At 36.9% G+C, this 26031-nt stretch overlaps 2 protein-coding genes across 2 annotated transcripts; one reads left to right on the plus strand and one right to left on the minus strand.

Annotated features, from left to right (window-relative positions):
- Positions 1 to 589: 589 nt before the first annotated feature.
- On the minus strand, positions 590 to 23639 carry LOC142179831 (uncharacterized). The gene is made up of 7 exons (XM_075250713.1): positions 23598 to 23639; positions 22909 to 22968; positions 11549 to 12023; positions 2084 to 2308; positions 1551 to 1579; positions 1058 to 1444; positions 590 to 814 (listed from the first exon to the last, which is right to left on the minus strand). The coding sequence occupies exons 1-7, from the start codon at positions 23637 to 23639 to the stop codon at positions 590 to 592; spliced, it is 1443 nt and encodes a 480-aa protein (XP_075106814.1).
- Positions 23640 to 23745: 106 nt separating this feature from the next.
- LOC107775569 (uncharacterized) lies at positions 23746 to 25509 on the plus strand. Its single transcript, XM_016595320.1, has one exon. It carries the CDS (start codon positions 23746 to 23748, stop codon positions 25507 to 25509), a length of 1764 nt encoding a protein of 587 aa, XP_016450806.1.
- Positions 25510 to 26031: the final 522 nt, after the last annotated feature.

Below are 26031 nucleotides of genomic sequence, written 5' to 3' on the forward strand. Positions count from 1 at the left end.
AGGATGGGATCCGTTGTTGGCATCTATGTATGGGTGAGTACCACTTCTCTACTCAGCATCAGGAGTTCCTTGCACGACATCAACAACTTTTTCCTCTGCTTCAGTTGTTGTGATGGAGGAACTAGGTTCTTCTGCATCAACTGAATGTTCTGTTGTATTTTTTGTTGTTGGATTCCTTAACTTAGCTCATCAATTCCGCCTTTCTATTTGCCATATCAATGACTTCTCCAGGAACCTTCGACTGCTCTCCGTCTTGCTCAATCTTATCATGTGAATCTTTCCAAAATAGGTGGTGTGATTCATCAAAGATTACATATATGCTTTCTTCAACACATTGAGTCTTTTTGTTATAGACCTTGTATGCTTTGCTTTGTGAGAAATATCCAAGAAAGATTCATTAATCACTTTTGGCATCAAATTTTCCCAGTGCTTCCTTACCGTAATTTAGAACGAAACATTTGCATCCAAACGTTCTTAGGTGAGCTAGCTTGGGCTTCCTCCCGTTCAACAATTCATATAGAGTTTTGTTCAGGAGGGACCTGATCATACACCTATTCACCAAGTAGCTAGCAGTGTTGACTGCCTCTACCTAAAAGCCTTTTGCTACGCCACTGTCAATTAGCATAGTTCTTTCCATGTCTTCAGGAGTCCTATTTTTTCTCTCCACAACACCATTTTGTTGGGGGTGTTCTGGAGCTGAAAAATTGTGACTTATACCATTTTCAACATAGAATTCATCGAATTTTGCATTGTCAAACTCTGTGCCATGATCAGACCTTATACTTACAATATTATGGCTCATATTCACTTGAATCTGCTTCACAAATGCAACAAAGACTGGAAAGGTTTCATCCTTGGTTCTGAGAAACAAGGTCCATGTGAATTTGGAGTAGTCGTCAACTATGACAAAAATATACTTATTTCCTCCTCTACATGGCACCCTCATAGGTCCACATAGATCCATATGGAGGAGATCAAGTGGCCTTGGGGTGCTTACTTCATTATTGGGCTTGAAAGAGGACCTGACTTGCTTTTCTATTACACATACATCACACACCTTGTGATCTTTAAACCTTGACTTGGGCAGCCCACGGACCAGGTCCTTTCTAACCAACTTAATCAGCAATGAAAAGCTTGCATGTCCCAGTCTCTTATGCCACAACTCAACATCATCATCAACATCACTCAGACATGTAAGATCCCCATTGTGCAAAGACTCAAAATCAGCAACATAGATATTTTTGAATCTTTTTGCCAACAGAACCACTTCACCAGTCACGAGATTTGTGACTGTACAGGTTTTTGATAAGAATTCAACTTTGTTTCCTTCGTCGCAAATTTTAGAGACACTTAGTAGGCTATATTTCAAGCCATTCACATAGTACACATTCTCAATTGAATGAGTGGGCGTCTTCCCAACTCTTCCTACTCCTAGAATGTATCCCTTTTTGCCATTGCCAAATGACACACTCCCTCCTTGCAGGGCTTTGAGTGAAAGGAAATCATCAATGCTTCCAGTCATATGCTTAGAGCAGCTACTATCCATATACCATTTTTGGCTGCTTCCTTTCACTGCTCACTGCACAAGAAAATCAAGGAAAGACTTAGGAACCCAAACAAGTTTGGGTCCCTTGTAGTTAGGAAAAGGGCGAATTAAACTTCTTTTTGTACAAACAGACATTACACATTTTTTAATGGAGGAACCAGGTTCTTTAGCAGTAGTAACCTTTTCAACAAAAAACCTTATTTTTCTGTTGGGACTGAATTTTAGCCTTACAGTTTTCTTTAAAGTGCCCAGTGTTACCACAGTGAGTGCAAAGCCAATTATCAGGGACAGTAATATACTTGCTATGTGGATTGTAAGGAGTCCTTTCCTTTTGGAACCCGACTCTCTACATGTTCCCACCGTTGCTTGTATACATGAAAATGATTATATCAGAGGACAAGGTCCATTTTAGAGATTTTTCTAGGTCATTTTTAAATATGCCTAGATCTTCTTAAAGTTGTGTGTTTCTTTCAAGTTCATCATACATACTAGATTTCACCAATTTGAGTTCATTTTCAAGCTTAATGTGTGCCTCACTTGCAACTTCTTTTCCCTTTTGGATGTTCCCTGAACTTTTTACCCTTTTTAATTCTTCAATTATTTCTTTTAGATCCACAACTACTACCAACAGGTCATCTCTCTCATGCTCTATCTTTTCAATTCTTTCAGTTAGAACATCTTTTTCTCTCTTTAGAACCTCAATGGTTTCTTTTAGGTCAACCACTACGACTACTAGATCATCTCTCTCATGTTCTACCTCTCCTAGTTCCACAGTTAACACATTTTTATCATTTATAAGATTATGATAAACATCAATTAAAATATTTGCAAAGGATATAAGCTTCTTTTAAGAGTAAGACCTCAAATTTCTTTGAACGTCTAGAAAGTTTACCTCATCATCATCTTCATCATCATTAGATTTTGCCACCAGAGCAAAGATAAAGTCATATTCAGCTGCTTCGCTTTCAACTACCATCATGTAGGTGTCACCCTGTTCATCATCTTCCCCAGATTCACAGAAAGAATCTCCACATGTAGCAAGAGCTTATTTCACAACATTGTCAGCGATATCTTTTCTCTTGAATCACTTGTCAGGAATCGGGTTCCTACTTTGTCTATGTTGTGCTTGTACTGGTCTTGCTTGAGGAGAGAACAATCTTTGATAAAATGTCATAGCTTCCCACATTTATGATGCAAGTCATAACTTCTTGGTTTGTTGGAGCTGTCCCTTTTTGGAATGCCTCCATTCCTGCGAACCATTTTCTGAAATCGCTTTGTTAGATAGGCCATGTCAGTGTCACGACCCAAAATCCCAACCTGTCGTGATGGCGCCTATCTCGATACTAGGCAAGCCAAAAATCTCGATAAATCACAATTTCTCTTAATTTTGAAAATATAATAATTTAATACAATACAAAATCCCATAAATACTGACACGAACACTCTCCAAAATCTGGTGTCACTGAGTACATGAGCATCTAATATGGATACAAATCTGGAACATAAGGTCTATAATAGTCTAAGACCAAAATACAGTAAACAAGGAGATAGGGAAAGAGAGACAAGGTCTGCTAATCACGACAGCTACCTATGAATCTCCTGAAAATCAACTGCGCAAAATGATCAACACCCGCTATGTCCGGGAACACCTGGATCTACACACGAAGTGCAGAGTGTAGTATGAGTACAACCAACTCAGCAAGTAACAATAATAACTAAGGAACTGAAGATAATGACGAGCTACATGGTTATAGTTCACTTTTAGTAATTCCGGCAAAGAATAGACATGCTTTCAAATCCGGTAGTTTAAGTCAAATAAATTTTATACACTTCGATTTCATGTAATCCGGATATAAAATCTTTCATAGATTTCACAACAATGACAGATAGCAATCAAGTGCAATAACAAATGCAAAGCAAGTACAGCCTCTCAGGCAACAGTCACTCAACTCATCACTCAGCTCTCAACCCTCAGCACTCACACTCAATGGGTACCCGCGCTCACTGGGGGTGTACAGACTCCGGAGGGGCTCCTACAGCCCAAGCACCATAATCTGCACGGACAATTCACGTGCTATAATATCCTACACGGACAACTCACGTGCCATAATATCCTTACCTTACCGACAGGCCCTCGGCCTTACTCAGTCCTCAACCTCTGTGGTCTCTCGGGCTCTCAGAAATCACAAAGATCAGCCCAAACAAAGATAACATAATGCATCATCAAATATCAAGAAAGACTGAGGTATGCTACGCAAGAAAAATCATGACTGAGCACAAGATATAAATTAGCAATTGATTCAATAAGTACGTGCCCTCTGTGGGTCCCAACAGTACTATCACATAGCCTAAGCATGATTTCTAACATGATTTATAGTCAATTTTCTTCAACACATAAAGAGCATATAGCATAACAACAAATTATTTAACTTTACAGTTTTACGGGATGGACCAAGTCATAATCCCCTCGGTGCACGCCCACACGCCCGTCACCTAGCATGTGCGTCACCTCCAAAATAATTACATGACACAACATTCCAGGTTTTCATACCCTCAGGACCAGATTTAAAATTGTTAATTACCTCAGAGCGTGAAATTCTTTACTCTACTATGCCTTTGCCTTGCAAATCGGCCTCTGAATTCCTCGAATCTAGTCACAAATAATTCGTTTCAGTTAATAAAATTTATTGGAATTAATTCCATAAGAAAATGCTAATTTTTCATAAAAATCCGAATTTTAGCTCAAAATTACGTGTGGGGCCCACGTCTCGGAACTCGACAAAAGTTACAAAATTCGAAAGCCCATTCAATCATGAGTCTAACCATACCAATTTTATCAAAGTCCGACCCCGATATCAAAAAGTCAACCCCCCGGTCAAACTTCCCAAAAATTCAACTTTCGGCATTTCAAGCCTAATTCCACTACGGACCTCTAAATAATATTCCGGACATGCTCCTAAGCCCAAAATCACTATACAGAGCTATTGGAATTATCAAAATTCAAATCCGAGGTCATTTACACATAGGTCCATATCCGGTCCACTTTTCTAACTTAAATTTTCAATTATGAGACTAAGTATCTCATTTCACTCCGAATTCCTTTCAAACCCGAACCCACTAACCCGGTAAGTCATAAAATAACTATAAAGCATAAATTGAGAAGTAAATGGGGGAACAGGGCTATAATACTCAAAACGACTGGCCGGGTCGTTACATTCTCCCTCTCTTAAACAAACATTCGTCCTCGAACGGGTTTAGAACAATACCTGGAGTCTCAAATAAGTGTGGATATTTGCTCTGCATTTCCCGCTCAATCTCCCAAGTAGCTTCTCCGGCTGGCTAGCCTCTCTACTGCACCTTCACTGATGCTATGTTCTTTGACCTCAGCTTTCTAACCTACCGGTCTAAAAAGCCACCACTTCCACGTCATAAGTCAAATTACCGTCCAACTGTACTGTACTGAAATCCAGAATATGAGACGGATCCCCGACATACTTTCGGAGCATGGATACATGGAACACTGGATGAACACCTGATAGACTAGGTGGCAAAGCAAGTTCATAAGCCACCTCTCTAATTTTCTTAAGTATCTCAAAAGGCCCAATATACCGAGGGCTCAACTTGCCCTTCTTCCCGAACCTCAACACACCCTTCATGGGTGAAATCTTGAGCAGAACCTTCTCCCCCATCATGTGAACAACATCACGAACCTTCCTGTCGGCATAACTCTTCTGTCTAGACTATGCCGTGTGAAGCTGTTCCTGAATCACTTTGACCTTCTCTAAAGCATCCTGAACCAAGTCAGTACCCAATAGCCTAACCTCACCTGGCTCAAACTAACCCATCGGAGATCGGCACCGTCCCCAATACAAAGCTTCATATGGAGCTATCTGAATGCTTTACTGGTAGCTATTATTGTAGGCAAACTCCGTGAGTTGCAGAAATTGATCCCAAGAACCCCCAAAATCAATGACACAAGCGTGTAGCATATCCTCCAATATCTGAATAGTGCGCTGGGACAGTCCGTCCGTCTGAGGGTGAAATATTGTACTCAACTAAACCTGTGTGCCCAACTCTCGCAGTACTACCCTCCAAAACTATAAGGTAAATTGCATACCCCGATATGAAATAATGGACACCGGCACACCGTATAGGCGAACAATCTCACGAATATAAATCTCAGCCAACCGCTCTGAAGAATAATTAGTACCGACTGGAATAAAATGCGCATATTTGGTAAACCGATCTACTATCACCCAAACAACATCAAACTTTCTCAAAGTCCATGGGAGTCCAACTACGAAGTCCATGGTAATATGCTCCTACTTCCACTCTAGAATTTCAAGTCTCTGTAGCAATCCGCCTGGTCTCTGATGCTCGTACTTTACCTGTTGACAATTTAAACACCGAGATACCCAACTATATCTTTCTTCATCCGCCTCCACCAATAGTGCTGCCTCAAATCTTGATACATCTTCGCAATGCCTGGATGAATAGAGTACCGCGAACTGTGAGCTTCCTAGAGAATCAGCTCATGCAAACCATCTATATTAGGCACACATAGCCTACCCTACACTCGTAATATATCGTCATCTCCAATAGTGACTTCCTTGGCATCACCGTGCTGAACCGTGTCCTTAAGGACAAGCAAATGTGGATCATCATACTGGCGCTCTCTGATACGATCATATAAAGAAGACCGAGAAACCACACCGGCCAAAACTCGATTCGGCTCGGAAACATCCAATCTAACAAACTGATTAGCCAAGGCCTGAACATCCAAGGCTAAAGGCCTCTGTGCTACCAGTAAGTATGCTAAGCTGCCCAGACTCTCCGCCTTACGACTCAAGGCATCGGCCACCACATTGGCCTTTTCGGGATGATAGAGAATGGTGATATCATAATCCTTAAGCAACTTCAACCACCTTCGCTGCCGCAAGTTAAGATCCTTCTGTTTAAACAAATGTTGTAGACTCCGATGATCGGTATATACCTCACACTGGACACCGTACAAGTAATGCCGCTAAATTTTCAAGGCATGAACAATAGGTGCTAACTCAAGATCATGGACTGGATAATTCTTCTTATGTACCTTTAACTGTCTGGATGCATAGGCAATCACCCTACCATCTTGCATCAGCACTGCGCCGAGACCAATATGTGACGCGTCACAATACACAGTATAAGACTCTGAACCTGTAGGCAACACCAATACTGGAGCTGTAGTCAAAGTTGTCTTGAGCTTCTGAAAGCTCTCTTCACATTCATACAACCACCTGAACGGAGCACCTTTCTGAGTCAATTTAGTCATAGATGATGCAATAGAAGAGAAAACCTCCACGAAATGACGATAATAACCGACCAAGCCGAGAAAATTCCGAATCGCAGTAACTGAGGATGGCCTGGGCCAACTCTGAACTGCCTCTATTTTCTTTGGATCCACCTTAATTCCTTAACTGGACACTATATGTCCCAAGAATGCCACCGAATTAAGCCAGAACTCACACTTAGAGAATTTGGCATAAAGTTTCTCATCTCCCAGCCTCTGTAATACAATACCTAAGTGTTGTGCATGCTCCTCCCGGCTACGTGAGTACACCAGAATATCATCAATAAATATTACGACAAATAAATCAAGATATGGCTGAAATACACTATTCATCAAATGCATAAATATTATTGGGACATTGGTTAGCCCAAAAGACATCACAAGAAATTCATAGTGGCCATAACGAGTTCTGAATGCCGTCTTTAGAATATCTGAATCCCGAATTTTCAACTGGTGATACCCAGATCTCAAATCAATTTTTGAGAACACCCTCGCTCCCTAAACCTGGTCAAATAAGTCATCAATGTACGGCAAAGGATATTTATTCTTGATTGTCACTTTGTTCAACTGCCTATAGTCAATGCACATCCGTATAGTACCATCTTTCTTTTTCACAAACAGAACCGGTGCACCCCAAGGTGACACACTAGGTCTAATAAATCCCTTTTCAAGGAGTTCCTGAAGTTGCTCTTTCAATTCTTTTAACTCAGCTGGTGGCATACGATACGGAGGAATAGAAATAGGCTGAGTGCCCTGCACCAAGTCAATACCGAAATCAATATCCCTATCGGGTGGCATACCCGGCAGGTCTGCAGGAAATACATCTGAAAAGTCTCGTACGACCGGTACTGAATCAATAATAGGAGTATCAATATCAACATCTCTCACAAAGGCCAAATATGACAGACATCCCTTTTCAACCATACGTTGGGCCTTCAAATAAGAAATTACCCTACTAGGAACAAAATCTAGAGAACCTCTCCATTCAAACTTTGGCAACCCCGACATCGTCAACATCAGGATTTTTGCGTGACAGTCCAGAATATCATGACATGGAGACAACCAATCCATACCCAGGATTACATCGAAATCAACCATACCAAGTAATAAGAGATCAGCTTTAGTCTCCAATTTCCCAATAGTCACCACACACGACCGATACACACGGTCCACAGTAATAATATCGCCAACCGGTGTAGATACACAAACAGGTAAAACTAAGGACTCACAGGGCATATCCAGGTAAAGAGAAAAATACGATGATACATATGAATAAGTGGAACCAGGGTCAAATAATATAGAAGCCTCCATGTGGCACACTGAAATAATATATGTGATCACTGCGTCTGAGGCAATAACATCTGGCATGGCAGGAAAAGTATAGAGTCGAGCCTGCCCGCCATCTGATCAGCCTCCCCCTCTTGGGCGACCCCTAGCTGCCTGAGCCCCACCCCGAGCTGGCTGGGCAGGTGATATAACTATAGGAGCTGGTGTCGTTGGTTGAGAACTCTACTGTGGAGCCCCACTCAACAGCCTAGGACAATCTCTCTTGAAATGACCCAATTCTCCGCACTCGAAACAACCCCTCCTCTGATGGAACAGTTGCTCCTTAGCAGACGAGGCATGATGAGAACTCTGCGCTGGTAGTGCAGTGAATGAAGACTGGCCTGAGTGATCACTATAAGAACCGTGGCTAGATGATGCATCACGATGAGCTGGACAACCCGCCTGAGCGTGTCTGTAAGAATGGCCCTGACCACGGTAAAACAGACCCCTTGAAAGAACACCGCTGAAATCACCGGAACAACGAGGACTCTTAGCCTCCCTCTCAACCCGCTCCTGGCTATGAACCATCTCAATATGACGAGCAATGTCGACCACCTCATCGAAAGTAGCACCAGACACACTCTCTCTAGTCATGAGTAATCACAGCTGAAAAGTGAGGCCATCTATGAATCTCCTGATCCTTTCCCTGTCTGTGGGAATCAACCAGATAGCATGACGGGCCAATTCTGAAAATCTCATCTCATATTGTGTCACGGACATATCACCCTGACGAAGCTGCTCAAACTGCCAGCGCAGCTCCTCTCTGCGGGACTGAGGCACGAACTTCTCCAGGAATAGACCGGAGAACTGCAGCCAGGTAAGGGGTGCTGCATCGACCAACCTACACCTCTCGTAAGACTCCCACCATCTGAAGGCAGTCCCAGAAAACTGAAAAGTAGTGAATGAGACCACACTGGTCTCTAAAATACCCGCTGTCTGAAGTATCCACTGACACTTATCCAGAAAACCTGGGCATCCTCTAACTCAGTACCGCTAAATGGTGGAGGTCGAAGCCTCTCAAATCTCTCAAGTCTACTCTACTTATCATCTGCCATAACAGGAACTACCGGGGCCTGAGCAGCTATAACCGGCTGGGCTGGTAGTGCCCCCGGTATTTGAAGTCCCTGTACTACCTGGTCTGGAGTACGAGCAACGGGGGTATGAGTACCTCCCCCGGCCTGAGAAGCGGCAGGTGCTGCCTGAGCCGAAACCACCTGAACAAGACCAGTGCAACCAGCCAATATCTGGGCCAAAGTCTCCTGAAGGCATGGAATCTCAATGGGCACAACTGGTGCCTGAGCTGATCCTGTCGGCTCAGCTATATCCGGAATCTGCTCCTGAGCTGGAGCAACTGGTGGTACTACAGGTGCTGGTCCAACTGTGGTACGAGCACTACAGGTGCTGGTCCAACTGTGGTACGAGCTACACCTCGACCTCTACCTCGGCCCCGGCCTCTCGCGGCCCTAACTGGTGGCACTGGTAGCTGACCGTCTGATCCGGTAGTATGTGTTCTCACCATCTGTGAGAGAATAGAATAGCAAAAATTTAATTTCCAGAATCAACAAATTCGCACGACAGAATACAAGAAAGTGAAATTTTCCTAAGGTTTCTGCAGCCTCTCGAAGATAAGTACAGACGTCTCCGTACCGATCCGCAAGACTCTACTAAACCTGCTCATGACTCGTGAGACCTATGTAACCTAGGCTCTGATACCAATTTATCACGACCCAAAATCCCAACCTGTCATGATGGCGCCTATCTCGATACTAGAAAAGACAAAAATCTCGATAAACCATAATTTCTCTTAAGTTTGAAAATACAATAATTTAATACAATACAAAATCCCATAAATACTGACACGAACACTCCCCAAAATCTGGTGTCACTGAGTACATGAGCTTCTAATATGGATACAAATCTGGAACATAAGGTCTATAATAGTCTAAGACCAAAATACAGTAAACAAGGAGATAGGGAAAGAAAGACAAGGTCTGCGAAACACGACAACTACCTCTGAATCTCCTGAAAATTAACTGCGTGAAATAATTAACACCCGCTATATCCGGGAACACCTGGATCTGCACACGAAGTGCAGGATGTAGTATGAGTACAACCAACTCAGCAAGTAACAATAATAACTAAGGAACTGAAGATAATGACGAGCTACATAGTTATAGTTCACTTTCAGTAATTTCAGCAAAGAATAGACATGCTTTCAAATCCGGCAGTTTAAGTCAAATCAATTTTATACAGTTCAAGTTCATGTAATTCAAATATAAAATCTTTCAGAGATTTCACAACAATGACATGATTCAATAAGTACATGCCCTCTGTGGGTCCCAACAATAATATCACATAGCCTAAGCATGATTTCTAACATGATTTATAGTCAAATTTCTTCAACACATAGAGTGCATATAACTTAACAACAAATTATTCAACTTTACAGTTTCACGGGATGGACCAAGTCACAATCTCCTCGGTGCACGCCCACACGCCCGTCAACTAGCATGTGCGTCACCTCCAAAATAATCAAATGACACAACATTCCGGGGCTTCATACCCTCATGACCAGATTTAAAACTGTTACTTACCTTAGAGCGTGAAATTCTTTACTCTACTATGCCTTTGCCTCGCAAATCGGCCTCTGAATATCTCGAATCTAGTCACAAATAATTTGTTTCAGTCAATAAAATTTATTGAAATTAATTCCATAAGAAAATGCTAATTTTCTTTAAAAATCTGAATTTTAGCTCAAAAATCGCTTATGGGGCCCACGTCTCGGAACTCGACAAAAGTTATAAAATCCGAAAGACCATTAAACCATGAGTCTAACCATACCAATTTTATCAAAATCCGACCCTGATATCAAAAAGTCAACCCCCCTGTCAAACTTCCCAAAAATTTAACTTTCGGCATTTCAAGCCTAATTTCACTACGGACCTCCAAATAATATTACGGACACGCTCCTAAGCCCAAAATTACTATATGGAGCTATTGGAATCATCCAAATTCAAATTCAAATTCATTTACACATAGGTCCATATCCGATCCACTTTTCTAACTTAAATTTTTAATTATGAGACTAAGTGTCTCATTTCACTCCGAATTTCTTCCGGACCCGAACCCACTAATCCGGTAAGTTATAAAATAACTATAAAACATAAATTGAGCAGTAAATGGGGAAACCGGGTTATAATTCTCAAAACGACCGGCCGGGTCGTTACATTCAGCATCCTCACTACTTGAGTCATTGTTATCTGCCTTGAGGACGAGGTTCTTCTCCTTTTTGGGCTCTCTTCTTTCATGGTCCTTCTTCTTCTTAATTTTATATGTCTTCAGATTACCAATGAGTTCATCAATGGTCAACGTTTGAAGATCTTTTGCCTTTGTGATGGCATTAACTTTGCTTTCCCAAGAGCCAGGTAATACGCTAAGTATCTTCCTGACAAGTTTGTTTCTTGGAATGATTTCTCCTAGAGAATGGAGCTCATTGATGATGGAGGTAAATCGAGTATGCATGTCCTGAATAGACTCATCATCCTTCATCCTAAATAGTTCATACTCAGTAGTGCGCATGTTGATCTTTGACTGCTTAACTTGAGTTGTCCCTTCTTGTGCTGTTTGGATAGCCTCCCATATCTCCTTGGCAAATTGACATGCAAAGATTCTGTTATACTCGTCTGGACCAATACCACAGACGAGGATCTTTTTTGCTCGAAAATTTTTCTCTATAGCTTCGCGGTCAACATCGTTGTACTCCTTCCTTGTTTTGGAACTGTCGCTGCTGGCTCCCCAATGGTCTTCATGGGAACGAAGGGGCTATCGCAGATGACATCCCAGAGCTCAGAATCCTCAGCCATGATAAAATCATGCATCCTTGTCTTCCACCATCCGTAATACTGTCCATTGAATCTTGGTGGTCTGTAGGTTGATTGACCTTCTTGAAAGTTTGGTGGAGCAGCCATGTGGATCCTTCTAGGTGTTAGCCTTATAGAAAGAACCTGCTCTGATACCAATTGATATAAACTTAGGGTCCACCAAACTGTATAGAGAACCTGATTCTCTATCAGTTTCCACAAAACACACACACACATCAGTAAGTAAGTAAAAGACACAACAAAGTTTTACATGGAAAACTCCCAACTCACGGGATTAAACACCACGACCTACCCTCGTAGGATTTCAACTTCACTAACCGAGCAACTTTCAGATTACAATCTATTATAATCTAGGAATTAACCTCTTAATCCCTCACCTACTTATAACAACTCTATTACAAGCCTCTTTGTAATAACTCTATTACAAAGCACACACTTTGACTAACTCTAGCCAAAACACAAACACTGAGTTTATGATTTTACAAATGATCTCCTACAGAAATGCTTCTAAATAAGCTGAGTAGGAGTTACAAATAAATGACACTAACAAAGACACAACAATACTAAGGACGTATGATAGACTTGGTACTGGGATCTGGTCCTGTGCTCTTCAATAACTTGAAGTTGGTAGCACACTTTGAGAGAGAATTGATGATTTAGAGTTGTGCAAGTGCGTTGATTTTCCTTGCCTCATGTTGGTAATATACAAGTGAGGTCATTTGGATGATGTATGCAATTATCCGGTACAAGGCATGCTCAAAAAAGTGACTGCTGCATTGTTGCGTGTGCAGAAAACAGTGCATCGACTTTACAGCTGTAGAGAGTTGACTTGTACTTCATCAGAGGAACTGATGGACATCTGTTCTCTCTCTCATTTCTTTGACTCAAGTTGTTGGGACTTGTGCCAGACTTGAGACTTGTTGTTCTTAAGCACTTTGAGGATGTGTAACAGGTTCCCAATCTGGTTCTTATTAAGAAGTTTGTTAGATCATCAAAATACACAAAGGCATGTAACTTAACATATTGGTATTGAAAACTAATTTAAATCAAATATTATCTGCCTATCACAACTTCAAATCAGTATATACCATAATGCAACACACGTCAATACAGTCGGTTTAAATTGATTTTTTTTTTCTTGGTATAAATTTTGTCTGCTTTTGATACTCCTGTCAACAGAGTTTGCAACAGTGGGCCTATTGGGCTATGTGGGTTCCGTTATAGTTGACATTTGGGTAAATGTTCTTAATTGCAAACTCAAGGGTCCGTGAGACATCCCTTTCCGACTCAATAACCATAGTGCAATTACAAGGTATTCTTAAATCAATCAATACACGTATTGTGTAGGGAAAATCTGATGGCAACAGTGATAATTGAATTTATACTTTATATTGACTTGAACAACGAGTGGCTAAGGCAATGATTTGAAACTTAGGCACAAATATATGAAGAAACTGAACCAAAATTATATTGCTAAGTTTCTATATGCATGCCTTTATTGGAAACCAAACTTTCTTGAAAAATTGCTTAGTGATAAAAATTGGTACAAGAAGATATAGGAAAAAGTGGATTCATGTCTCACTCACAATTACATCAAAAAGCAATGATGTGAAAGATGACTTTAGGAAATTAATACTGGGCGCATTATTTGACAATTTAGTCGAGCTTCAAATACATTCTCCGTTTCAATTTATGTGAATCTATTTCCTTTTTAGTTTGTGTCAAAAATAATGACCTCTTTCCTTATTTGAAAATAATTTATCTTTATGCAATGATTTATAGCCACACAAAATATATGTGCCTCATTTTACACTACAAATTCAAAAGTCTTCTCTCTTTTCTTAAACTCCGTGCCCAGTCAAATAGGTTCACGTAATTGAAACGGAGGGAGTAATAATTAAAGCAAATCTCAGGCAAGACAAACTTTTGGATCTTATTTGGTGTGTCTTCCTATGTAGTAAGTAGCTAACTAGCTATTAGCTAATGACGAGGCCAATGTGTTTTGGAATTTTCTGCTTGTACTATGTCAAATTCTAGTATAGTTTAACGTATCGTTCCGCAGAGATTGAATAATCTATGCTACAGACTTGTAATATTTTAACTACTATTTGAGAGAATCAAATTGATGAAAAGTGAGTGAGGTTTAAAATTTGTTAAATACTTAAGCAAAACAAATAACTTTTGAAAGATTTATAATTTTAAAAAAGAGTTGGGAATCATTGAATTCAGTTGACAATATTACTATAATAAAATCTTAATTTCTGCCTTTATTTTTTTAAAGAATACTTGCTTATTTCTAATACAATTATATTTTGCTCACTAAGAAATAACCAATTAATAACACTCCGTGAGAATTATATTAATTAATCAACTTAAGACTAGTGACGTTTAAACCGAAATATTTTTCTTGCTTGAATTGTGCTAATAGAAAGTAAAAATTTTGTGAGAATATTTTTACTAAGGATCAATAATTCTGCCTACAATAATTTATCTGTGAGAATTAAAACTGAGGCAATCAAGATTACTGACTTGAAATAATAGTTTATTGAAAAATTACTTTCACTCTACTATTTTATTCATTAGCTATTATATATTAATTTTGCTTCTCGAGAATTACAAAGTTAATATATGAATAACTTAGAGATAAATATATAGACGTGATAATAGAGTAATTAAAAATCATCATTTCAGCATAATCTGAAATGTAAATAAAAAGTTTCAAGCCAAGAATATAAAAAAACTTACATAATATTATAAAATATATCAAGTTTCATCAACTATCCCAACAAAAAGAGATTGTTCCATTATGGAGTAAGAAAAGCTAAAAAAAGATATTTAGAAGACTAAAAATATTTAAAAGACTAAGGAAATATTTTTACTACAAAGAAACAAGACCAAAACTAGTTCTTGTCTTACAAAAGATTGGATCCTTATACAAAGAGAGCTTGCTATTTATAGGAAAAGATGAGTAGCTTTTGTCATGTTCCACTTTTGTGAATGTGAAATCCATGTATGCGAAGTGACCTTTGTCACACCTCCTTTTTTCCCGAGGGGTAGGGGTAGGGGAGTTTTTTCAATTAAAGTGACATTATTCGAAATGAGATTATTTGTTTCAGTCAGAGTCGCCACTTGGAATAATTTATGGTGTCCCAAGTCACCGGTTTATTTTAAATCCCAAATTGAGAAAATTTGACTCTATTTTTGTGGTCTGCAAACACACAAGACCGGGTAAGGAATTCTGTTAACCTAGGAGAAGGTGTGAGGCACTCCCGAGTTCCGTGATTTTAGCACGGCCGCTCAACTATTAATGATTGGCCTAATTATCTTATTTAATACATGCTTAAAATCTATTGTGCATTTTTAACTTTTAACCGCTTTTAATTATTTATGAAACTTATTTGAACAAGTCGCAATGTCGCACACTCATTTATTTTTGTAGATATTGCGAATCGCGTCACGTGAAACGCACCCGTGATTTACAACATGCTTATTTTTATTATTATTCGAAGTTGAAGTCAAGTCACGTGAAATGCGCACTTGAGTTGGGTTTTACATATCGCGACTATACCACGGGAACCGTACCCATAGTCACGATGATTTATTAATCGCGCCTAAAGCAAGCTACGAATGTTTATGAGTCTATCTTCCTAAATTAATTTGAGATTATTGTGAAGGCCATATATTATGGAATTTATTTGTGGATGACATGTCTTAATTGCTAATGGATCATTTAGTACTTGATGACCAAAAGACTCTTTCAATTCATCTTATAATCTATAGAATATGCCCCAAGTGATAGTAATATATTAATTAATCCAATCGTTCTTATCATTAAAAAGTAATTCCTAAAGCCCAGTCATTTCATGTGAATGTCCAACTCATCTTTCAAGATATTAGTGTATGGCCCAATTAGGAAATAATTTATTTACCAATTAAGTTTTGAGCCCATATTCTTAGCACTAACAATCATTCGAAAATAACGACACCGATGAAGCAAAACTCACGTCTTAACACCAAAAGAATTAACCAAGGACTTCAAGGCATGCTAATTAACTAAAACTAAAAACAGTAAGCAATTAGACTAAAATATCCTTAAAAAATAACAAGTGAAACAGTAAACCAATCGTGAATCAATCTTTAAGCAAAACAGAAAAAAAATATTTAAACTTATAGCAAACATAATATGAATTAGAATCCAAAAACTGGGGAGCAAGAAATGGATCTTTCAATAGCTAAATATTCTTCGGTGCAACATGAACAAAGCTGTGATGGACTTTTGTACGAACTAACCACAACCAAAAACGGTATCGAGAACCTCGACGGAGCTTCTAACCTCGAATGAAACTCTTTGTTTTAGTGTTTGGGTAAGTTTCAGCTGGTGGTTCATGGACGAAGATGAGGTGTTAGGTGTTGGTTTTTTGCTGGAATTTTAGGCTGGATTTTCTAAAGAAAGACGAAGAAAGAATGATACAAGTAGAAATTCCCTTATCCTACAAGAAGAAAATAAATTTCTCTCAATTTTCTCCTCCCTCTTTTTTTTTCTCCTTCTCTCCCTCTTTTCCCCCTCACATTTCTCTTCTATTTATAGAAATTTTTTTGGAATTTTCAGATTTTGTTTTTAATTTTTTTAATTTTTATTTTTTAATTAAAAAACTTTTCACTTCCCATTTTTCTTATTCTTTTTAAAAAATAATTTCCCACTTTCCTTTACTTTTATTTTTTAATTTCTCACTTTTTTTTTTACTTTTAATATGTTTAAAATCCCACTTTTTTACCTTTTTTTTATTTCCCACTTATTTTACTTTTTTTTTTAATTTCCACTTACTTTTATTTTTATTTAAAAAAATCAGATACCGTTACTTTTATTTTTTAATTTCAACTTTATTTTAATTTTAATTTTTAAAATTTTCACATTCTTTTACTTTTATTTTTTTAATTTTCCACTTTCTTTTACTTTTTTTATTAAACATTTTCTACCTACTTTTACTTTTATTTTTTAATTTTATATTTCTAATTTTACTATTTTTTTAATTCCCATCCGAATTTTGTTTTTTTATAAAAAAATAATTAATTAATTTTTATTTTTTTTCGGTTTTTTAATTCATTTTATTTAAAATAAAGATAAAAATAAAAATAATACTAATAGTAATAATTGACTTTTTAAATTATTATTAATCTTTACCCTAAAAAAATGTAACAAAGCTAAAAATATATATATATTAAATTTCTGAAAATATTTACATATTGAAGGTGATAAAAATTCAAATATAGTCAAAAATTAGGTGCTCACAACCTTTGTGTACGTAGATTCCATATATGCAACTATGACACTTGTGCTTCACTCTTGACTTCATGAGTTAGTCTTGCAAATGTAGGTTCCATGTATGCGAATGTGACCTTTGCAAATATAGATTCCACACATGCATCTATGACTATTTTGCTTCCATTCTTGACTTCATGAGTTAGACTTGCAAATGTAGGTTCCATGTATGCATATATGACCTTTGCGTATATAGATTCCACTTATGCATCTATAGCTCTTTTGCTTCCATTCTTGACTTCATAGGTTAGACTTGCAAATGTAGGTTCCATGTATGCGAATGTGACATTGCGTATATAGATTCCACATATGCAATTATGCTCCTTTTCATCTCTAATTATCTCTTTCCATAATTAAGCCCATATGTATATTCCACATTTGCGAATACGAAGATGATATGTGCAACTGTGACTTTGCTTCATTGTCTTGTCTTTTAGCCTCTTTCCTTCTTTTTCATAATTTCTTCTTCCTACAAGATTTGTTAGAAAATATGCGAGGATAAGATATCATTATTCATATTTTATTTTAAAATTTTATTTTTTACGTATAAAATTATATGAATAATTTATATCCATCAGCTAAGCAATAGAGATGAGTGGTGTGAACATTTGCAGAGCTGTGAGGAGGTGGAGAATTGCTTGGACAAGTGATTAAGCTTGCAACATTACGCTGGCCGCACCTTTTAATTTCCACATTCATTGCGACAATGACACTACTGTGGCTAACTCATAGCTAAGTTTTAGAGTTTCTAAAATTATGCTCGAAAAAGTGCTAGTACTATGGTTTATTCCAAAGTAGATTACATGTCCCATTTTTGATTAATAGAGAATTCATGCTAATTGTGTGTAAAATTGACGGTGTTAGGGAAAACCTTCTCTATTATTTCTACTTTTTGAGCTAAAGATTACGAAACAAGGTCTATCTATATAATTCAAATCAATCATTTTCTTTTCTTTCTAAAAGGATTTCAACTCAAATGAAATCAAACTCCACCTTTGCATTACTAACAATTTGTTGTGTTTTCTTTAGAATTTTGTGATGTAGTTCTTAAGTACTAGTGAACAAGGGTCCTTTGTTTGTTAGGCGTAAAATAAGAAGCTGCCAAAATGTTTTCCGCATAAAAACGAACTACAAATTGTTTCTATCTGTACGTTCACACCTTTTGTTATAATCCAAACTAACAATTCACACTTTAGAAAAATACTGTGCAAGTGCTTCATCATTTTTTCATTGCTCTCTTTCGTCTATATGAAAAGTTGCTATTTATGTATTTTATTTACTTCAATCTCCACATGAGTGCCACGTCAAAACTTTCTCGATATTTCATATTTAGAAAAGAAAAGAAGTCTTTGGATAGTATAAAGAGAATAATTGACATCTATGGACAAAAGATTTTAAGTTAGTTTATATCCCCAGTCTCAATCAATGATCCACTAAAATTAATAATCACATAGGCTATAACAAAACTTGGTAAAATGGAACCAGTACACCCAAAACAGCGGCTTCTTAAAACAGTTATTACACAGATAATCAATTAATTATCTAAAATTATGGACTAACGTTATTTTTCTTTCATTTTTAACAAGAAAATCACTCAACTATTCCTATTGAACATAAATAGTTAGTCATTCGGATTTATCAAGCTTTTCGCTGAAAAAATGTGGTGTGGTATTCCATATGGATTTTTTAAAATATTTTTGGACCAAATAAATTTATTAACACTCAATCAAAACATAAAAAATCCACCCATACACCCAACCTAACTCGCTAAAAATAAAAATTCACCCGTTAAATAAAATCAAACACAAAACACATCCCTACTGCAAATGCATTTCTCTTTTTCTTCTTCTTCTTCTTCTTCTTCTTCTTCTTCTTCTTCTTATAAACAACAACTTTTTTTTCATGGTTTCACTCTAATTCCTAATCCCGTACCCACTATTGTTTTGTAAAAAGTAAAAGAAAAATCGTAAAAAGAAGAATACATGTCACTGATAAAAGAAGAACACAGGTCACTCTAGTCCTTAGTCCTGAACCTCGTACCCATTATTATTTTATAAAACTAGAGTAAAATCATGAAAAAGAAGAAATCTGGTTTTAATAATAATAAGAGAGATGCATTTACAACAAGGATGTGTTTTAGTATTTGATTTTACTTAGTGGTAGATTTTTATGTTTAGTGGATTGGGTTGGGTGTATGGGTGAATTTTCTATGTTTTGTTTGGGTGTTACTTATTTTATTTGATCCAAAAATATAAAAAGTGTATGTGGACTACCACGTCACACCATGTCACATTTTTCCACCGAAAACTTTGTAACTTTTTTGGTACAAACGAAATAGAAGTGACTTCAGTTCATAATTTTGGATAATTGGATGATCACTTGATCGAGTAATGGAATCTTTAAATTAGTGAAAGTTAGATTGTTATTTCAATCACAATCCCTTTTCTGCAAAGGCGAGATAGCAAATTCGTGACAAGCATTAATTTTTTGTTTTTCCTATTCTATATACCTCAATCCTCATACATATTCTGGAACTCTTATTGATCAGCTCCTTACTAGGACCACTTGAGAACATGTGAAGACCATAAACAATCTTCCATTAAGCTGCATATATGCAGAAGAAAACATATTACACATTACTATCCGTCTTGATACGTGTATCATGTATATTGTCATATATACGCATAAAAACTATTCATACATTTATGAATATTTATGAGAAGAGCAAAATTTCATTGCAATTTCTCTTCTTTAATTCTTATTTCTTTTTTTAGGGGCACAAGTGGATCCAAAATTTATATTTTATGAGTTCAACCTTTACAATTTTTCACTACAGAACCTATTATACTTTTGAAATTATGAATTCAAAATCTTATAATTGTTCAAATTTCTGTAAATGTTCACATACATTCTATATATATTTTTCATGCAAAAAATGGTGTGGGTTTAGCTAAGCCCATAAAACCCGGACAAAAGAGGCCAAAATTGATTGAGCAATGTCAGCTGGGTTGTACGTGGAGGCTGACTTGTTGACGCAAGGGTATACGTTAGTCGCACTAACCACATCCATTGCCTGGCCAATTAATCACATATAAATATAATAATAACAATAATCAAATAAATAGTCAAACGTAGTTATTAGTGCAGTCCAAAAAACCAAAAGTGGCTAAGCTTCATTCTTCGGTTCTGCTTAGCTTAGCTAGATGGCACTTACTAGTGAACAAGTACTCTATTGTTGATAAACAATGATCAACACGTATAGAGATAAATACAGTACAAATCAGGCAGCACCATTGTAGAGAATTAGTGTTTAAAATTGTTAATTAATATGACTTACAATACTTTAATATAGTTTTTAAATGTATAATTTTTTTTAAAAAAACTTAAAGAACTCTATGACCGAATTCACGGTCAGAATTTAAAATTTTAACTTTCGAAATTTGACCAACTGACACACAAATTTGGATGTAGAGAATACTAAATTACCTCATGTAATGGATGAGTTCAACTTCTTTCACAATCTTATCATTGCAGTGTTCAACTTTCACTCACGGCATGCTAGCTTATTTATGGATAACAAGCCAATAATTGTTTTTGGACATTTTTTTGATATTCTTCAAGAACATCAATATTTTATGCTTTTGTTATAGAATTTCTTCAATTTCCTAAAAAGGGTGACGCAATTTCTTAAATTATGGGAGAATTCTTTTATAAAGAAATGAACTCATCAGTATGAATGTGTTGACTTCTATTTTCGAAAGGATCAAGATCTGAAGAGGAACACTGAGAAGATGACAATTTTTATGTTTCCACTATAAGCTCCAAAATTTTCATGAGAAGAAGACAATTTTTATGTTTCCACTATAAGCTCCAAAATTTTCATGTCCGATACTAGTAAGTCAAAACTTAAAAAAGGGAAGAAAAAGAAAGCTAACCTTGACTTGTTTTACTTATAAAATGTAACTTGTTCGGCAGCAACTGCCACGTACTGCAATAGTTTCTTGCTCTCAAGTTACTTGTCACATGATTGGTTAAGTATTTTGGCGTCACCTTAATGCATGTTAAAGTACTTTCTTGCTCTTAGCTATTTACATGTGTTTTTAGATGCCAGATTTTGTCAGCAAACCCAGTTTACTCGTCACTACTCTTTGTGAAGATATTTAAGATATTCAGGCTTACTTTATATGATGTTACCTTTTGACTGGAGAATAAGTTACTAAGTACATTCAGACTTACTTTTGATTATGCCATCTTTTCTTTATTAGTAGAAGATTATGGAATTTTTTTAGTTATAGATCGTCCGTAGGGCGGGCAAGGATGAGGTGGGGCTGGTTCTGGAAAAGAAAAATAGATAATCTGCCCAACTCAGCATGGAATGTGCCGCATCCGGCCTGGCCTGGCCCGTCATTACCCCACCACCACCAGAAGTCCAAAATCCTTCACTTCACACAATGAACTAACTCAGATAGGACAAAAAGGGTTTTCTCGTCTTTTCATCACTTCCAATTTGACCTTTTTTTAGTTTTTTTTATATACTTTCTTGTTCTTCCTCTTTTTCTTCTTCTTTTATATATATATATATATATATATATATATATATATATATATATATATATATATATATATATATATATATATATTTGGGATGGATCTTCCCTGGGCTGTTGGGGAATGGGGTGGCAGAGGTTGCTTGCACCGATTCACCAACAGTAGAAGTCATGCGTAAATAGCAAGAACCATGTGAAAGTTTTGCATAGACGTAGAAACATATTCCTAAGATTTAGGATTAAGCAAAACAAAATGTCAATCTAATGTCGACAAGCGAATCTTTTCAAACCTGACCGAATATATAGTTCAAGAAAAAATTATACAGTTGTGCAGAGTAAGACTGATGCTTTCTTGCTCCCCTCTTAGGATTAAGCCAAATTCCCTATCTTTTTCATGGAAAGTACGTTAAGCAAGACAACTATTATTCCATTCAATAAAAATGAACAAATAAATTAAGGTTAATTAAAATGTTGTCTATAAAATTACTATAACGTGTTATGGTTGAAAAAATAGCTCTCACTGACCTGTTAGGAGATCTTTTTACTAATCGTGCCCCTAATAAATTTATCTAATTTAGTATACCAACTTTGTTGCTCTGTTTTTCTCCTTTTCTTTTCCTTGATGGGCTTCCACTTAAAAAAATATGACGAATTCTTTTGTTGAGCAAGATCTGAAGAAGTAGAAAATAGTGAACCGTATTTTTCCAGCGTGTGTGATCAGTTCATGGAATCTACCATACATAACAGAATTACTAACTGTCATTTATATGAAACTATTGGAACTTGAGATTTATTAAATTAACTCAATGGTTATCCTGTCAAATAAAAGAAAATCTTATCATATATGCCTGTCAATAAAATAAAATTTCTCTCCCTCATTAACAATATATATCTTCTCTCTCGAATTAAATGAGAGGTGCAAGTGGTATTCAGACAAATTACTTGATTAAAAAACATACAAATGGAGAATGTTGAGAAGAAAAAGCCTCCTCATAATTCTGATTTTCATGGTGGTTCATCTACAGATAGAGAAGAAGATGAGATGAAGAAGAAGACCTAACAGAGATGGTTTGTCTTCAAACCAAAGTGTTTGATATAACCTAAGTCAAATAGGTTATTTTTGGTCGACTTTGGATGGACACGTGGAGAAGGCAAGGCCTTTGGATCAAGCAAGCCGATCCATGATTGATTAAATAGAGACTATCTGATAATAGTGGCACTAGAAGCTTCCCTCACGTGAATGACATATGAGGGAATATAAGTTAGTTACTAGAAGAATAATTTAGTTATTAGTGGGCAAATTAGAATAGGACAAGTTTATAAATTTTACTCTTTCTGCTCATTCTTTTATTCCTTAGCAAGTGTATATATACATGTATATGAAAGTGATGAAATACACAGAAATTTTCAGAATTTACTCTTTAAATTCGTTCATGGTATCAGAGCACCTAACTCGATCCAACAGTTCAATTATCTAGATTATTTACATCATCTCATCCTCGACGTCAACTCATCTTCACTAAACAAAAATGGGTGACACAATCATAACTGCAGATACCAGCAACATTGCAAAGGCTGTGAGTTATGATATCAATCACCCCTATCATCTTAATAATTCTGATTCTCCTAGGATGACTCTAGTCAACACCTTGTTTGATGGAAGGGGATAACCAGGATGGAGGAGGTCCATTTTGTTGTCTCTATCAGCTAAGAAGAAACTTGGGTTTATCAATGGAGCATGCCAATCTCCAGATCTGAGTTCTCCAGATCATGAACAATAGAGCTGTGTCAATGACATGGTGATTTCCTGGATTCTGAATGCCCTTTCTAAAGATATCGCAGACAGTGTGATATACTCCAAAACTGCAAAGGAGCTTTGGGATAGCTTGGAGCAGAGATTTGGAAAATCAAATGGAGCCAAGCTACACCATCTGCAAAAGGAGTTGTCAAGATTAGTGCAGGAAAACTGTGATATTGCAGGATACTTCACTAAACTCAAACGATTGTGGGATGAATTGGATGCTTTAAATGTTGTCATATGTTGTTCACGCGTGTGTACTTGTGAAGGAAAAGCAAAATTAACTAAGTCACTTGAAGATCAGAGGTTGTTTCAATTCCTAATGGGATTAAATGACATCTATGCACAAGCAAGAGGAAACATACTCATGATGAATCCTTTTCCTAGCATAGATATTGCCTATTCTCTTCTCTTGCAAGATGAAAATCAAAGAGAAGTTTATGCAAACGTACATTTTAACTCAGATTCGTTGTCATTTATGGCAGCAGGAGATGTGAAACAACCTAATGCCCAACTTTTAGCTGATTTTGCAGCTTTTATGGTGACAGGGGAGGGGAGAAACTTTCAGAAAAATAGGAACCAAGCACAAAAAGGAGCAACAGTGGGAACAAAATTTAATAATTCAGGACAGAAGTTCACTAAGCCACAGCAGAAGTTTAAGGCAAAGAAGAGGTACAATTCAAATATGTCTTGTACTTATTGTGGAAAAACAGGGCATATTCAAGAAGATTGTTACAGAATCATTGAATTTTCAGATGATTTTAAGTTTACCAATCAGAAGAACTATCAAAATCAGATCAAGGCAAATGCAGTTTTAACACATGAAGATCATGAGAATCAGATAGGACAGAATACTGAAAACAACAACGATTTTGGGCAACAACTCAATAAGGAACATGTTGCAGAGATAGTGAACATGTATAAGCAGGCAAAGTTGGCACAAGCAGGAAATTCAGGAATCAATGCTAATGCAGTTGCTGGTACTATTCTAAAATACTCAGGTTCAGTGTTTACCACTCTAAATTCTGACACCTGGATTATTGATTCAGGTGCTTCAGAGCATATGTGTTTTGATCCCAACTCTTTCTTATTTCTAACTCAACTTCCTCTGCCTTTGAACATCAATTTACCTAACTCTTTTAAGGAAATTTTTACTCATATAAGAAGTGTTTCTATCCTGCCAGGTCATGTTTTGAACAATATCTTACATGTTCCAGATTTCAAATACAACCTATTGTCAGTACATAGGTTTTGCAATCAGTTCAAATATGATGTCTTATTCACATCTATTGGGTGTATGTTGCAGGGCCTTTCAATGAAGAGTCCACAAGCTTTTGGTGAAGTTAGAGAAGGACTCTACATATTGGAGCCTAGTAGTCTTAAGTCTAAGAGTTTATTCAATAGTAATGTATCTTCAATTCAAAAAGGAAGAAATTCCATTTCAGAGTCTATGTCTTTTTCTAGTCTTGTTCATGTTAATGCAATTCCTGATGTTAAACTTTGGCATGTAAGGTTGAGACATCTCCCATTTTCAGCAATGAAACATTTAGATTTTCTTCATTGTGACTCAAACTCTGATTTTATCTGTGATGTTTGTCCTAAGGCTAGGCAGACAAGGAAACCTTTCCCTGTCAGTACCATTAAATCCAGAGATATTTTTAATCTCATTCATATAGACACATGGGAACCTTACAAGTCTAATACCTATAATGGGTTAAGATATTTCCTTAATATCGTATATGACTATAGTAGAGGAACATGAACATTTTTGCTGTCCTCTAAGAGCAATGCATTTCCCATGCTCAAATCTTTCTTATCCATGGTTGAAAGACAGTTCAATGTAAAAGTGAGAATGATAAGGCCTAATAATGCTCTAGAATTGGGGAAAGGAACACAAGAAGAAGCTTTTCTTGCTTCAGAAGGTATTCTGCACCAGCTGTCTTGTATAGAAACACCTCAACAAAATGGGATTGTTGAGAGGAAACATAGACATCTCTTAGAAATTGCTAGAGGTCTAATATTTCAATCCAGGCTGCTTATGTCATATTGGGGTGAATCTATTCTGACTGCCACACACATTTCTAATAGGTTGCCTTCCAGTGTTCTTCAAGGAAAGACACCATATGAGGTCCTATTTCATCACAAACCCAAGTATGACTATTTGAGAAATTTTGGATGCCTATGCTATGCCTCTACTTTGAAACAGAGGAGAGGGAAGTTTGATGAGAGGGAAACAACTTGTGTTTTACTTGGTTACCCTCTTCAACAGAAGGGATACAAACTG

This window comes from Nicotiana tabacum, chromosome 4 (genome assembly GCF_000715075.1).
Source record: "Nicotiana tabacum cultivar K326 chromosome 4, ASM71507v2, whole genome shotgun sequence".
Taxonomy (NCBI): Eukaryota; Viridiplantae; Streptophyta; class Magnoliopsida; order Solanales; family Solanaceae; genus Nicotiana; species Nicotiana tabacum.